General features: G+C 34.8%; 1 protein-coding gene across 4 annotated transcripts in view; it reads left to right on the top strand.

The window, feature by feature from the left end:
- MON2 (MON2 homolog, regulator of endosome-to-Golgi trafficking) overlaps positions 1 to 17,682 on the top strand; it is a 103,893-nt gene that overhangs the window by 27,658 nt on the left and 58,553 nt on the right. For all 4 annotated transcript variants that reach the window (XM_041754801.1, XM_041754802.1, XM_041754803.1 and 1 more), the window contains exons 7-11: positions 434 to 559; positions 3,100 to 3,294; positions 12,689 to 12,813; positions 13,197 to 13,333; positions 14,848 to 15,001. In XM_041754801.1, coding sequence (XP_041610735.1) covers positions 434 to 559; positions 3,100 to 3,294; positions 12,689 to 12,813; positions 13,197 to 13,333; positions 14,848 to 15,001 — 737 coding nt within the window. The remainder of the gene's footprint in view (positions 1 to 433; positions 560 to 3,099; positions 3,295 to 12,688; positions 12,814 to 13,196; positions 13,334 to 14,847; positions 15,002 to 17,682) is intronic.

The following is a 17,682-nucleotide window of genomic DNA, read 5'->3' as shown; positions in this document are numbered from 1 at the left end:
TAATTCCTTTAACATAATAATTTAACTAATAAGCCTTTGGTCTATTTAATATAATTTGATATACAGATACCTGATTTTTATGTTACTTGTCATGAATAAATAAATCTTTTAATTAAAATAAGATTTATCTGCACTGAAGTTTTTATTTTTTATTAAAGGGTTAAGTGTTTTTTTTATTAAAAGACTTAACCATTTATCTGTATACCTTATGTATTATCAATAGTTATATAGTTCTATGAAAGTTTACTTATATAATCAAGTATATAGTTTGTCAGAATTGAATTACCAGTGCTTAGTTTCTAAGGGGTAAAAATAACTACTATATAAGAAGAGATAATATTTAAAAATTTTATGAATTTTGGAAAGCACATTTCATTCCACTACGTGAATGTTTTATTTATTTTTTAATTTATTGTTTGACTTATTTTCCCAGGACCTTTGTCAGTTGGTTAACGCTGATGCCCCTTACTGGCTAGTAGGGATGACAGAAATGACTCGAACATTTGGCCTTGAATTACTTGAGTCAGTCCTGAATGATTTTCCACAGGTCTTTTTACAAGTAAGCCATTTGTAGTATCTTGTAATAAAAATAATCATAATTTTTTCATAGATGGTTTTTAAGAAAGTAACATATATTCTTTTTCCCACATTAGAGGATTGAAAGAATTACAGCTTCAGACTATGTTATTGCAGTGCCCTACCATTTTGAAATTTTAACATTAGAAGGAATCCCTAGGGACCGCCTAGTGAGGCATTTCCCATCCTGTGTATATTAGAGAATTTGGTAATGAGCTATTTTTTATAATATTTGAAAATTGAAATACAAAAATTATGTGCTTTTGGATAATTCAGATGGAAAAAAGAAGTAGTCAGTGGTTGATAAATTTAACTTAAAATACAAAATACTTCAACACAGTATTGGGAGTAAATAGGGAGTAAAGTAAGAAAGACTCCAAACTTCTAATTTAATTTGCAAGAGGCTAAAGTCTAAAATTGATTCAATGATGTACATAGGGTTTCTTAGTTATTAGCACATCTTAAACTGAAAATTTAGATCTTTTTACTACTAGCCTAGCTCTTTTCCCTACCATAATGCTTCCTTAAGTCATCTGTTTTATCTTTCACTCTGACCTACAAAATGTGTGAATCACATGCCGCAATAGTAGAAGATTCTTTAGCCCAGGAATTGGAACTGAAACTTTTATTATATGGTTGATAATTTGGGGGCATAAAGGTCATGATGACTGTGATGAGAATAGTTTGAGTAGAGTTGGGGTGATTCCTTGTGGTTATAAAGGAAGCCCAGTTGTATTCAGTTGAGTGGTGAGGGGAAAAAGTGGATAGATAAAACTTTTAAGGTTGTCTGTAATATTTATCAGTTAACCAATATATAAATTTATTTAGTGAAGTATGAAAATGTATATTTGGTGGTCAGAGAAACCAACTGTAGATATGGGAGTAGAATTTCATACCACCTAACTTTTAAGATCCCATTTAGAGGGCAAAGAATTAGAAAGTATATTAAAATGCATATAAAAGTCTGGAAAGATATACATTCAGAAGTTAGCAATGATCAAATAACTTATCTATAGGAAGTGAGATTAGACAAGACTTTTATTTTTATTTATTTTTTATTAATTTTTATTATTCATGACAGACACAGAGAGAGAGAGAAGGGGAGAGGCAGAGACACAGGCAGAGGGAGAAGCAGGCTCCACACAGGGAGCCCAACATGGGACTCAATCCTGGGTCTCCAGGATCACGCCCTGGGCCAAAGGTGGCACTAAACCGCTGGGCCACCGGGGCTGCCCAAGACTTGTATTTTTATCTTTACGCTTACTGATATTTTCTCATTTTTGTTCTCTGGTCCATCTCATTTTTAATAAGGAGACCTTTAAAAAATCTTAATTCTGAGTGAATAAATTCAGAGCAAATAAATGGCTCTGTGCCTTGTTGTTGTTTTTTTTTTCCTTTTCTGTAAGATTAAAGATTAGATTGGATGATTTTTATAATTTTGTCTTGTTCTCAGCCTCAATGATATTTGGATGATTAAAACAACAAAAGAATGTATATTTGAGGTTAGACATTAAATATACTCTAGACCTGGGACACCTGGGTGACTCAGCAGTTGAGCGTCTGCCTTTGGCTTACGGCGTGATCCCCGGGTCCTGAGATCAAGTTCCGCATCTGGCTCCCTGCATGGAGCCTGCTTCTCCCTCTGCCTGTGTCTCTGCCTCTCTCTCTGTATATCTCTCATGAATAAATAAATAGAATCTTAAAAATATATATATATACTCTAGACCTTATGCTATCAGTAAAATGGGACTACTTTTGGCTAATATTGGAGTTAACAGTTTAAGGAAGGTTTTCTGTATAATATGCCATGACTAATCAAGTAAAATTTAAGAATCCCTTGCAAGCTTTCCCGGACTTTAAAATAATTAGGGTGCCTGACTGGCTTAGCTAAGGGGCATGCGACTCGATCCTTAGGGTCATGAGTTTGAGCCACATGGTGGTTGTAGGGATTGAAGAAATAAAAACTTAAAAAAAAAAATGCTTATCATTGGGTTTTTTTAAAAAGCAACATATTGCATTCTGTTTAAGCGATCTAAGTAGAATGAAATATTAAGTTAATTGTTAAATCCTCCATGCCTGAATGGAATTGTTATCTTGGCAAAATAAAATTAATGAATAATATAACATTTATCTGGTGTTCTCTCAGCTGCCTATTTTAAATGCTTTAGGTGTTTGAATTTGTGTAATGTGTCTTCTTTCTTCTTTTCTTTGTTTTTAATTGCTAGTGTTCTACCAAAATTAAAATGACAAATGATGAACCACTTAATTGTAAATGATTAAATGTTCCTTTTTAAATTGGATTCTTTTTAAAACTTTTTGAAATATTGACGATCATTTTGATCTTATATTCTGAATAGCAACACTAATTTCATAATTGTGTGTAAACTGTAGAATAGTATATTAAACATATAATAAAGCTAAATTATTCATACTGATTATTAAGTTTTGTTTGCTAGTAAGACTGTGTTTTAAAAGTATTAAGTACAAACTAAGTTAATTTTTTTTTTTTATCTTTGCAAATAGCACCAAGAGTTTAGTTTCCTCCTCAAAGAAAGGGTATGTCCTCTTGTGATAAAACTCTTTTCTCCAAATATAAAGTTCAGACAAGGTTCCAGCTCTTCATCTTCTCCGGCACCAGTTGAAAAACCGTATTTTCCCATCTGCATGCGTTTGCTGAGAGTAGTATCTGTTCTGATTAAGCAATTTTACAGCCTTTTGGTAAGTGCTAATTGTATGTGTAATTCCATGTAGTGCTCTTTTTTTTTTTTTTTTTTTTAAAAGATTTTATTTATTTATTCATGATAGTCACACAGAGAGAGAGAGGCAGAGACACAGGCAGAGGGAGAAGCAGGCTCCATGCACCGGGAGCCCGACGTGGGACTCGATCCCGGGTCTCCAGGATCGCGCCCCGGGCCAAAGGCAGGCGCCAAACCGCAGCGCCACCCAGGGATCCCTGTAGTGCTCTTTTTAAATGGTTATTTATTCAGTTTTTTTTTGCATTCAGTTTTTTTTCACTTTAGCAGAATTTCTTTTTAAGTATTTATAGGTATTTTTCTGCTTACCCTATGGGTTTATTCTGTACTTTCTTAGATTCTGCTTATGTTTTATATAGTATTTTTAAGGAGAGTCATGGCCTGTTCTCTGAAGGCAGCATAGAATTTGTGGCTTGGGAATTTAGCTTTTTAGCTAATTATCTATATGTCATTTGAAGGATAATTAAAATTACAGTATCTGTAATTTATACTGCTTTCACTTATACTATTTCATGTATATTAATAGATTAAAGCAAAGAAGTTAAAAGTTTGGTGAACTCTAGGATTAAAAATCAACTGTTCTGACTTTTAGTCCAGTACTGTATTTATTTTGCATACATTTATGTATGCCAAGGTCTCCTGGTACTTGCTGAAAATAAATGAAAAGTAGTTTAATTTCTCCAAAGATAGGGAGCCTTTATCTGTCAGCTATTACACTTTCTAAATTATTTATAGTCTGTTTCAATCCACAAAGAAACTTTTTAAAAAATGTAAATCCGAGTGACATCAGCAAAATGTTTGAGTTTGGAGCTCCAGCCCCTCTGTCCTCCAAGGAGACACCAAGTTAACAGTACATAGATTACTTCTGTGAGAACTTCAGATATAGTTAAGAGGTTATATGTAAGGTGAAGCAGAGAGGTTCATTAGAGTGGATAGGAAACCTCATTGCACTTACCTGCATACCTCATCCCACTCCTAACACAGCATAGGGTGTGTGATCAGGAGAAAACTCTTGACCTGCAGCTTCTCCTTCAGATGGGAAAAAAAGATGAAATAGTGTAACCACCATTCTGACTTTTTGGGGGTATGCCCAACCCATTTCTGTCTCACTGACAAGAAAGGCAGCAGCTTACTTGGGCCTACTGAGAACAAAGGCAAGGCCTGCTGCTTGCTGCTGCCCAGAGAGCATTGTAATGTGGACATACACCAGGGGGAGCTCCATTCTAAATAAAAACAAATGTCTTTAGCTAGGAAATTACACACATAAGCTCAGAGGAGACACATTGACAGAAGAGGTTTGAGAGGATCCCAAGCTTATTGGTGAAGATCTTTCCGCATATAAAGCCAGTCCATAAAGACTAAAAGAGTTGGCTTTTTTCAAATGCCCAAATTTCAACAACAATAAAAAATAACAAGGCATATACTAAGAAACAGAGAAACATGGCCCACTTCGAGGAACAAAATTAATCTCCAGAAACTAACCATAAAGAAATGGAGGTCAGTGAGTTACCTGAAAAAAATTCAACATAATCATAAAGATGCTGAGTGAGCTAGGAGAGAATACAGACAACTAAATGAAATCAAGAAAGTGGTGTATGAACAAAATGAGAATATCAATAAAGAGATAGAAACTGTAAAGAAGACTAAAACAAAAACATAAAGTATAAGAATACAGTAACTGAATTGAAAAAGTCTCTAGAGGGGGTCAACAGTAAATTGGATTAGTAGACTAGAAGAAAGAATCAACAGACTTGAAGACAAGTCATTTGCAATTACCAGGTCAGAAGAACAACAACCAAAAAAAAAAAAAAAAAAAAAATGAAGAGCCTCTAAGGGACTGATCGTATACCATCCAGTAGACCAAGATACACGCGTGGAAAAACACACTGGGTTCCATTCTCACACTCATAACACCTCAGACATCAGGATTTTTACTCATATCAACCAGTTCTCTGACAGCCAGATATCCTACATTTCTTTTTTTTTTTTAATTTTTATTTATTTATGATAGTCACACACACACACACAGAGAGAGAGAGAGAGAGAGAGGCAGAGACATAGGCAGAGGGAGAAGCAGGCTCCATGCACCTGGAGCCCGACGTGGGATTTCATCCCGGATCTCCAGGATCGCGCCCTGGGCCAAAGGCAGGCGCCAAACCGCTGCGCCACCCAGGGATCCCGATATCCTACATTTCAATTCACTAACTAGAGTTAGCACAGATCATACAGTTAAAGACTCAGTCCCACAAAAGACTCTTCTCTGTTGCAGATGCCAATTGTAAGTAGTAGGTTGCCTGGTTGCTCACAAATTCTAACTTGGTTATATATGGGAAGCTCCCACAACCTCCTCTTTGGGTTTGATAATTTGATAAAGTAGTTCACAGAACCTAGGAAAACAGTTTACTTACTATTGCCTATTTATTACAAAGAATATTTTAAAAGATACTACTGAACAGCAGATGAAGAGATTCATAGAGCAAGGTTTGGAAAAGTCCCAAGAGCAGGAGCTTCTGTCTCCCTGAAGTTGGGGTGTGCAGCTCTCTTGGCATGTAGATGTGTTCACCAACCTAGAAGCTCCCTAAACTGTACTTTTAGGATTTTTACAGTGTGTTTTTTTTGTTTTAATTCAGTTTCTACCACTCTCCCCTCTCCAGAGAATGAGGGGTGGGGCTGTAAATCTCAAGTTTCTAATTATGATTGTTTTTCCTGGTATCCAGCCCCTACTCTGCATTCCATCAAGAGTTGCCTCATTAGAATTGAAGATACTATTCACATAGGAAATTCCAAGAGACTTAGGAGCTCTGTGTTAGATGCTTCTGTTACTCAGGAAATTATGGGGATTTTAGTGTCAGAAACTAGGAACAGAGACCAATATACATATTTATTACTTCAGAATACGTTATGGAGGTCTCAGATGAGGAAAGAAAGAGACAGCCTATTTGAAGTAAAGGCCCCAAATTTCCCAACTTTGAAAAGGAAAGGGACATATAAATTCATGAACTCAGAGAATTATAACTAAGATTAATCTATACCAAGGGAGCTATACCAAGACACATTATAATTAAGCTGTTAAAATTTACAGAGAATCTTTCAAGCAGCAAAAGGAAAGCAACTTGTCATATGCAAAGGATCACTCCTAAGACTGTCAGTAGATTTCTCAGCAGAAACCTTATAGGTTTCAAACTTTACAGGTTCCCAGAAGGAAATGGGATACTATATTCAAAGTACTGGAAGGGAAAAAAACCTGCCAGTGAAGGGGAAATTAAGACCTTGCCAGATAAACAAAAGCTGGTAGAGTTCATTACCTGTGACAAGGCCAAATATATATCACTCTCCTACTTATTTTCCTAAATATTATCAGAGTTGTCTTAGGAGGGCTTCTCTCTAAAATGCAGGTTTAGCTACATTAAATTAAGATAAGGGTATATATAGGAAGAAAAGACATTCCTCCTTTTCTTTTTCATAGCCACTGGTCAGTCATAGAGCACCAAGTCTTCTCACAGTAATGCAGCGTGCTTATATCTTAACACATATAACAAATCATAACAATATAGAATATAACATAACAAATATAGAATATACATTTTCATAACAAATATAGAATATATATTTTCTGTTTCCAAACCAAGAGTTACCAGCTTTTTTTTTATTTTTATAAAACTTGGTGCTGAGTTGTGCCCCTCAAAATGAACATCATAGCATTTGGAGATGGAATCTTTGGGAGATACTTAGGTTTATTTATTATTATTTTTTTTAGATACTTAGGTTTAGATGAGATCATGCAGGTAGGGCCATCATGATGGGGTTTAGTGACCTTATACAAAAAGAGCTTGTTTGCTCTATTTCTATCACGTGAGAACATGGTAATAAGGCAGCTGTCTGCAAGCTAGGAAGAGTGCTGTCACGCAAACCTGATGATGCTGGCACCCTGATCTCAGACTTAAAGCCTCCAGAACTGTGCCAAATAAATTTGTTACTTAAGCCACCCAGTCTATGATCTTCTGCTATGGTATCCCAACAGACTAAGAACTTGGCTTCTCTCCACTCGTTCTGTTATATAGCAGTTCATCTGGTGACTTTTTCAGAGATAGGGATACCCTATTCTTCAGTAATTTCAGTTTTTGATGAAATTGCTGTTTTTGAGTACATATATTTTGGACACTGCACAAGGTGCTTTACATATATTAATTCATTTAGACTTTAATACAGCTGAAAAAATGAGATTCAGGATATTTATGTAATTTGCCTGAGATCATACTTTCTAAGCCATGGAGCTGAGATGTTAATGAATTCTTTTATAGACCCTGAACCCCATGCTCTTAATTCCAGTGCGTTTGACTTACTTCTCTGCTTTCTTACTACTGTTCCTATACCATTCTCCATATTTAGACTTTAGTTTCTTTGACTTGAGGGGATAAAAGGGGAACATAAATAACAGCATTGCCAGCTACAAGAAAGATTGATTGTTATTACCTCAAAGTAGAAAAATGCCTACTTCTGTGTATTTCACTCATAGGGGCTGATAACCAACTGGTAAAATTTCCCTTCCTGATAAGGCAGCTCTAGGACTGTGTTTATAAAGATGAATTCTTCATTTGTATATAAGATATTAGTAACTCAGGGGCTCCTGAGTGGCTCAGTCAGTTAAGTGTCTGCCTTTGGCCCAGGTCATGATCTCAGGGTCCTGGGATGGAGCCTTGCGTCAGGCTCCCTGCTCAGCTGGGGAGTCTGCTTCCTCTCTGCCCCTACTCATGCTCTCTCTTTTGCTCATACTCTCTCTCAAATAAGTAAATAAAATCTTTAAAAAAGGAAAAGATATTAGTTCCTCAGTGTTACACTTTGTGATATTGGAACTTATCAGTATGGGAAAGTTCAGACATTCTACAGTTTCTCCAAAGGCAAAAGTTAAAGGTGCGGTACTTGTGGAATAAGATATGTAATTGTTATGGAATGCTTGTCTTTCCTTTCTTTGTGTTTTCTTTATTTAAACATGGAAATGATACATCTCCTAGGAGACATACTAGAGTAATAATTCTTATACTTTGTAGTCTTTGGATCCCATTATACTTATAATAAAATGTTGTGGAGCTTTTGTTTATGTGGATAATTTCTGTCATTTATTTTGTTAAAGATTAAGTCTGAGGTCATATTAAACCCATTCTTGTTAACATAAAAACTTAGTATTTTTCCAATGGGAAAACAAAGATTTTATTTATATATATATATATATATATATATATTTTTTTTTTTTTTTAAAGTAATATCTTCTTTTATTTTATTTTATTTTTTTTTAAAAGATGTATTTATTTGAGAGAGAGTGTGCAAGTTGGAGGAGGGGCAGAGAGAGAGAGAGAATCTCAAGCAGGCTCTGTGTTGAGCCCAGATGCGGAGCCTGACATGGGGCTCAGTCTCACAACCCTGAGATCATGACCTAAGCCCAAACCAAGAGTCAGATGCTTAACTGACTGAGCAACCCAGGCACCCCAAAGATTTTGTAACTTTTGCAAATGTCTTTAATGGCTGGCTTAGTAGAAGATAGTTGGAGTTTCATATCTTTTGTTTTCATTCTTTTGTGCTACTTTGTTTTGGTTGAAGCATATGAAGAAAATCTGGCTTCTCAAAGTTATGTAGTTGAAAAAGGCAGAATTGTCTTCATGGATATTAATATTATCTTAACAATAGATCCTCTTCTTTGATACTACACCAAAATGGACTAGTGATAGCTTAAAGGCATAGAATCTGAAAACTTAGAAATGACATTTTCATACTGGTTACATTAAAATTCATTGATTCATCTTGTGCTCTGATTGTATCTTTTCTCCATACATGATTTTGTAATATGTATTTTAGTGATGCAGATATTCCAAATGTTAACACTTTATACATTACCAAGAATTATGTAGGTTCGTCACCAGCTATTTTTCAGATAAGTCTCCTGTTATTAAGAAGTTGTCAATGTCACAATGGTAGATACGAGTTTTCTAAAACACTGATTTTTGTTTGAAAGCTTGAATCATTATTGGCAACAAATACTGTCATTTGTTTCCCTGAAAGTGACAAGCTTTCTTTGTTCATTTTTGACAAAGTATCTGCATTATACACAAGTCTAAATAGTTGTATTTTATCTTTTGCTCTTTCAGCCAAAATGGTGTTCCATAGGCGAAAAAGTGACTAAATCATTCTGAACTGTGCTTTTCCTCCAGACAACCATTGTACGTTGATATATAGTAACAGTGCTTCATATGGATTCTCATTTTGTCACACAGAAAATTAAAAAGACATGCACTTATAAGTTAGACTTAAAATCAATAATTTAAATTTTGTATTCTTGCTATTTTTGTTTTATTTTTATTCATCATGGTTTTTTAGTGAAATAGACCTTTTTAAAAAAAATATCTGAGTGGTTTAAAAAAAAAATGCCTGGGTGGCTCAGCAGTTGAGCGTCTGTCTGCCTTCGGTTCAGGCCGTGATCCTGGTGTCCTGTGATTGAGTCCCGCACTGGGCTCCCTGAATGGAGCCTGCTTCTCCCTCTGCCTGTGTCTCTGCTTCTCTCTCTGTATCATGAATAAATACATAAAATCTTAAAAAAAAACAACTGAGTGACAATGAAGAATAGACACGAGTGCAGTTTGCTGTTAGTGTCTTGATTCTTGCCAAAGTTGTTTTACCCACCATTGCTTTTGTACCGTCAGTACAAATGTTAATAAAATGAAAATGGCAAGTAATATCTTATATTACTATAAAAATTATTGTGACCTCACTTTGACCCCACGTTGGGGAATTCACTGAACTAGTGAATCTGTTCTCCCCCAATATTCATGAGCTTCTATCAAGTAGCTCAGGGATAAAGATAACTAATATTCAAAGTTTAGTTCTGTTAATATATCTAGACTGACTAGAGGAAGTTGGAATGCCCCATTCAGAAAGGGTGATAATATAGTTAGTATATTATATTCTTTCTCTTTTTTTATCATCTGAGCTAGGTGCTTCTCTGTTTTCTGAATCATTTATTTTAGGCTTTGTGCCCAGATAATCTTTTTAAGGAAGATATGTTTAAGGAATTTATGAAACTTAATTATAAGTGGCCAGCATATCTCTCTTCTGCCTTTGACTCACTGCTTTTAAAAAGGAATAAATGGGGCTAAATTGGCTTACCCAACTTAATTTTCCACTTCTTCACATAGATGTCTCCAACAAAGGATCTTAGCACTAACAAATCCATTAGCTATAGGGTTATTAACTCTTATCAGCCCTTGAGAGATAGACTCCTGTGTCTCTTTATTGTGTCCTAAGCCAACAGTTATCTTATGTATATTATTATGTAATAATCCCTTATCAGAAGAAATCTATGTAATACTGTGATTAGAAATTCTACCAGGATGACTTTGATTAATCTTAAGCATCATTTGTCTCTTGTCTACTGTGCATTACCTGAGGACTGTAGGAATTCAAAAGCATTCATCACTCTTTATGGTGGTATAATGGAGTTCATGAAGTATCTTCATGCCACAAGGAATTGGACTTAGGCCATAGATACCAGTCTTAATACCTGTTTCCCCCTGAGTTTAACCTCTTGGGAAAAAGGCTTAACTGATGCACAACAGGCACACTCCATTCATGTCCTTAAGAATAATTCAGTGACCTCAACATGAGTTCTCTGATCAGACTTTCATACTTGGCAAGAAAGGAGGAAGGGAGAGCAAAGTTCCAGACCTCAGGAGGAGGCTCTCCTTTACCCAAATCACAAGGTTGTAGTGGCTACAGTATAAATTGATTGATACATGTTGTAGTCCATCTCCCATAGGAGAGAAAATGATACACTCTTCAAGGCAAGTTTTAGAACAGTATTGCCTCTGGCTGTGATATAATGATGTTTATGAGAACCCTTTTTTCTGGCCTCAAAACTTAGCTGATGAACCTTCAGTTCTACTACATTTATATTTTACTTTCACTCTAAAATAGGTAGTATACATTTGGATGACCCACTAATGTTAAAAATCTATAGTAGATACAACTTGCACAGTGGTCACCAGCACAATTCTTTTTCAGTTCTTTATTAAAAGGGTCATTTGTTTAGAAAAAAAATAACATGCTCTGCATTTGCATGGCACTTTTATCATGTTTAGGAGACATTTTTATTCTTACAGATTTCTCATTTGATTTCTCAGGAAGATGTAGATACTTTTGTCCTTTATTTATAAGAAGGCTGTGTAGCATGTCATCCACTCAGTAGGTAAAGAAGCTGAGCCCATCTGATTTCTGAGCTAGTGTTTTTCAACTGTCCTCATGATGAGGATTGTGATAAACCTCTGTCTTCTTGCGCAGTCATAGCTGTCCAAGGATAAAGTTTTTAATGATCCCTCCTGCTTTATCCTCATGATTATGTCCTAGATATAAGCATCCAGTTAACAGTACTGAAAACCATTAGAGAATACCAGCTGCTAAGACTTTGGGCGAACATCCTGAAGGCTGCTATGTTCCTGAAATTTTTTGCTCCACATGATGCTCGCTCATTTTAGGATACCCCCAGATAACTTGTCCAATAATGTGCTGTAGTTAGTGTGAAAGGAGGGTTCAGTTTGGCCTAGTAATCACAATGTCACACTCTTAGCTCCCAGAGGTCCTACTATGTCCTCAGTTACTGTGCAACAGAAGTAATCCATTGACCTTTGAAAAACCTAGTTATACTTTTTTTTGGTCATTTATTCATTTGTCAGACATTTAATGCATAGTGTTGAGAATGTGCTTCAAACATTTTTATTTACAAAGAGCTTGCTGAGGAGATGGCTTACATTAATAATAACAGTAATGATAACTCATAAAGCAAAACTATGTACCAGGACTTATCCTAAGTATTTTGTGTATCTTATGCTACACATTCCTTTTTGTTTTCCTACTAGAAGATATAGATTAAACTTGCTTAGGCTTATTGCTTTTTTGTTTAAACAGCAAAAGAACATATGGAAAAACTTGTGGTATTATTGAAGAGTAGAACACACATTCTGTCAGCAGTTTACATGATATATGCTTCCTGCCGGAATGAGGATTGTGGGATAGTGCATAGTGCTTTCTAGAGAGTAAGGGTAAAAGATTAACCATGTTAGCAGATCACTTGCGTGTGTTTTCAGGGTTGTAGACAGAGATTGATGGTTTATACTATTAGTTTTTCCCTAAAGAACTGCTTTTCCCTTCTTTTTCTCTACTTCCCATTAAGAATTTTAATTTATTACAAGAATTTTAATTTATTTAAAATTAGTAGGTTTTATTGGTTTGCCCATAACACTAAGAACAGGAATGTAATTTGTAAATTCTCATCTTAGATTCAAGAAATAATATTTTAAAAGTCTTATACTTTTTAGGTAACTGAATGTGAGATATTTCTGTCACTCCTGGTGAAATTTTTGGATGCAGATAAACCACAGTGGCTACGAGCTGTTGCAGTAGAATCAATACACAGACTCTGTGTGCAACCTCAGCTATTAAGGTAAAACCTCAGCAATATTTTGTTAAATACATAAGTTAATATTTGCTAGTAGGAACAGTTTAAGTATTTATTCCCAAATATTAATGATTTCTAAACAGAAAATTGAATATTGTATGTATATGGAGGGGTAGTAGTGTGAGTATGGAAAACAACTGAGAGATGGGCAAAAAATATTGGTAGTAATTGCTATCAACCCAAATATATTGGTTAATATGGCCAAGATGTTCTCAGTCTGAACCTTTGTACTAACTTAGTAAAATCAGGTGTGATGAAGTTTTAAGTATAGCATTCAGACTGATATATCAACATCACTTACTATAAAAAATGTTAAAATTTTTTAATATGTTCAAATATTTTTCTCAGAAACATTTAAAATTTTACAGGTCATTTTGTCAGTCCTATGATATGAAACAACATTCTACCAAGGTTTTTCGTGATATCGTGAATGCTCTGGGATCTTTTATTCAGTCGTTGTTTCTTGTCCCTCCTACTGGAAATCCTGCTACAACAAACCAAGCTGGTAAAAGCTAATTCATATTTTGTTTTTATATTCTGCTATGATTTATTATATTTACTATTCTGAGAGGATATTTTATAGAAATTTTGTGACTAGAGAAATTTGGATTACCTAAATGTAATATTCAGTCTCATTGAGGCAACTGTGTTTATCTTTCCAGAATATGTTTCCTTCTCTGATATACTTTGTTTCTCACATAAGAATAAGACTGTAGATACTTATCCTCATTTTAGAAGAATCTTCATTTTGGGGCACCTGGGTATCTCAGTCAGTTAAGCGTCTGCCTTCTGCTCAGATCATGATCCCGGGGTCCTGGGATTGAGCCCCATGTCTGCTTCTTCTCCCTCTGCTCCCCTCTGCCTGTGCTCCCTCTGTTGTTCTCTCTCTCAAGTAAGTAAATAAAATCTTTTTTTTTTTTTTTTTAAAGAAAAGAATTTTCATTTTGTGCCTCTCTTTAAAGAATCTGGTTCACCACCTTAGAAGGTCTATTAGTCTCTCTCTCTCTCTCTCTCTCTCTTTTTTTTAACATTGTATAAAACTTTATTATTTACAAATGTCATTTTGTAAGTAGTGAGGTCTGCATATCTTAAATTTCCATCCCAGGACTACAGTTTTGGCATAGTAGCTCTGTGCAAAAGCTACTCTCTGCTTATTTTTTTTTTATAAATTTATTTTTTATTGGTGTTCAATTTGCCAACATATAGAATAACACCCAGTGCTCATCCCATCAAGTGCCCACCTCAGTGCCCGTCACCCAGTCACCCGCACTCCCCGCCCACCTCCCCTTCCACCACCCCTAGTTTGTTTTCCAGAGTTAGGAGTCTCTCATGTTCTGTCTCCCTTTCTGATATTTCCCACTCATTTTTTTCTCCTTTCCCCTTTATTCCCTTTCACTATTTTTATATTCTCCAAATGAATATATCAGTCTCTCTTTTAACAAAATAGGTAAACTTGATTTAAGCTTGTTTGGAGATCAGTGTATGACTTCTTGTTTCTCTTTGCCTTCTCTATCTTCCACTATTTACTATCTAATTAATGGTTTCTTAATTCTTTATTTTCACCTCTGATAAAAAGATGGTTTAACGGAAGGTATATTAGAAAATTTTCTTCTTTTTTTTTTTTAAGATTTTATTTATTCATGAGAGAGAGAGAGAGAGAGAGACACACACACATGCAGAGGGAGAAGTAGGCTCCATGCAGGGAACCTGACATGGGACTCGATCCCGGGTCTCCAGGATCATGCCATGGGCTGAAGGCAGCACTAAATAGCTGAGCCACCCAGGCTGCCCTATATTAGAAAATTTCTTGGTAGTTTTTTATTAGTACCTTTTTTATAAAAAAGGAACTGGTGTTCTAGGGAAATAGACTCTCTAATAGCCAAAACAGGATTGATAAACTTATTTATTTGTGCAGTATCCATTCCTGTAGAACAGTTTTTTTTAATTGCCAGATATTTGAGTATTATTGATTTGTAATTAGTAAATTGGTATCTTTGCTGTCTTCCCCTTATTTAAAAGGAAACAATAACTCAGGTGGCCCTGTCTCAACACCAGCTAACTCAGGAATGTTGGGGATTGGTGGAGGTGTTACTTTGCTACCAGCATTTGAATATAGAGGAACTTGGATTCCTATTCTGACTATAACAGTACAAGGCAGTGCAAAAGCCACCTAGTAAGTAGTAGTAGTTTATTTTGTAATAAATGATGTCATTGGGATTGTTTTATCTTAAAATCTTTCTCTCTGCATTATGCTTTGAATTTTAAGCCTAGTAATGCAATTTGAACTAATGCAATTTAGAACTAATTTTCTCTTGTCATATTTTGAGAATTTTACCAAGGATTGGATTTTGTTTGTTTTCTTTTGTACTGTTTGTTGATGTGTTAGTGTTAACGGCATTGTGAAACAAGATGTGGTTTCTTTACCTGAGGACCTATTCAGCTGCTCTGTATGGCTTTTTGATTTAAATATATGACTTTGGACTTAGATCTTCTAATACTGAGTTATCAGAAGCAAATTAGTTAACCTTTTGTAAAATCTCAGTTTCTTCACCTATAAAGTGAGAGTAATAATATATCTACCTTTCAAGATTTTATAGGTGAGAAGAGTTACTTTAACTGTGTAGCTAATTATGTTTTTAGAGTTTAACACACAGTACTTTTAGTCTAATTAACTTAAAGTATTTAATGGATTACATACATGTTATTTTTTTTTTTTAAGATTTTATTTATTTATTCAAGAGAGACACAGAGAGAGAGAGACATAGGCAGAGGGAGAAGCAGGCTCTATGGAGGGAGCCTGATGCGGGACTTGATCCCGGTACTCCAGGATCACGCCCTGGGCTGAAGGCAGGCACCAAACCGCTGAACCACCCAGGGATCCCAACATACGTGTTATTTTTATTGTCATTAGTCATTTCAGCTTAACAAATACATATTTGACAGTGTATTGTTGATTTTTCTTGAGTCAGAGTGAACAACAGTGCTACAGAAATAAAGCTATTAACCCTATGTAGATTTAACACTACTGCACTTACTGTGAGGCAGGCAGTCAACTATACATTTTGAGTGCTTGGCATGTATAATTAAAACACTCTTCTAATGATTGTAAATCAAAACTCAAAGTGTGAAGCACAGGCTTTGACTGTTGTTTGTTTATTTAAATTTGAGTATAGTTGACACATCAGGTAAGTTTCAGGTGTATTATACAACATAATTTTATGAGTTTCTACATTATGTTGTGTTCACGACAAATGTAGCTGCCATCTGTCCTGTTACATCACTGTTACAATATCATTGACCACACTTCTTATGCTATAACTTTTATTCCCATCACTTGCTCATTCCATAACTGGAGGCCAGTGTCTTCTAGTCCCCTTTACCCATGTACTCAATCTCTGCTCTCTGACTAGTTAAATGATAAATTTATATGATATGTTGGTCTGCATTGTATAATCATTGTATTTTGCCATGCAGCTTTATTCTGCCTAAAATTATAAAAGTATAGAATCATAGAGGACTGAAATGTTTAACTAAAATTCATTATATTCTTACTCATTTAAAAGATACTAAAGTTACCTAGTCTCATAGAAGCTTTTGCTTGCTACAAAGGCTAGTGACTCAAGTATACTAGAGGATCAAAATTAAAAGAAATCAGATTTCTAGCACTGATGGAGACGATAATCTCATACATTTCCCCACCTCATTTTATAAATTGAAAAAAATCAACACAAAACTTACATTTTAGAGAGTGAGATAGTAAAGTTTCAAATAAACATATAATATCACCTTGGGTAGTTCTTTGAAGACAAAACAGATTAAGGGGTAGAGAGTGACCAAGGTAGAGATGGGGACAGAAATGATCTCTGAGGATGTAAGTTTGAGCTAATATATAACTAAAGGGAGATAGTGAAGATGTATGCTTGAGGAAGACAAATGTCAAGGGAGTAAGTACTTGGCAAAGTTGTATGAATAACTTTTTAAACATTAAAATGGAAGCTTGAACCAATTGTTTATTGATAATTTATTCCTTATCAATTTAGAGAGTTGGATTTTAACTAGCTCTGCTACTAAATACTGTTATTTTGAATACAGCACATTATTTTCACTTGAATACAAAGTTAGGACTAAATCTCTAAAGGAACATAGATTTTTTTTTTTTTAGTGCTATGAACACTGAGATTACTCACCTCTGAAGTCAAAAATAGCTAAAAATATTGCTTTTCTTTTGTACATGAATTAGTATGTTTTCACTGAAGCCTCCCTTTTGAATTGGCATCTTTCATTCATTTGTTATGAAATTCAGTATAAAGTTATTTTCACTTTTTTCTTTGAAGGCATACATATAAATCTCCATTGTGTATTCTGTTCTTTTATTGACTTTTTAAGTATATAATCATTTGAAAACTTAAGTGATATACAGATGGAAGCAGTTTATACTAAGTAGTGTTGACATTCTTTCTAATTACACAGTGGCTCCTTTCAAATTTGGGCTTGTGACAGTTTTGCACCTTTACCTTAAATTTATAAATACTTTAAAAATGGGTTACATTTTATCTGAAACTGGAATTTATATATTAGTTCTAATAAAATAGCACTGAAATATTGAGATAAGACACTGTTGGCTTTGTTATAGGCTGTGGTATATAAATAAAAATAAGCATAAATCGCCTTTTTCTCTGAACTATTCTAACACTTAAAGTCTTTGCCATAGAACCTAGGGATTAGAGTCTTGGGTATTTAGGATTATTTTCTTTGTTTTAGATGCATTTTCTCAGTAGATCATTTGCTCTTTGAAAAGAGAAATATGAAAAAAAAAAATGCCTAGCACTCAAAGACTTAATGTGTGTCTCTAAA

Source organism: Vulpes lagopus, chromosome 5 (genome assembly GCF_018345385.1).
Source record: "Vulpes lagopus strain Blue_001 chromosome 5, ASM1834538v1, whole genome shotgun sequence".
Taxonomy (NCBI): Eukaryota; Metazoa; Chordata; class Mammalia; order Carnivora; family Canidae; genus Vulpes; species Vulpes lagopus.
This window is presented reverse-complemented; position numbering and strand designations above follow the sequence as displayed.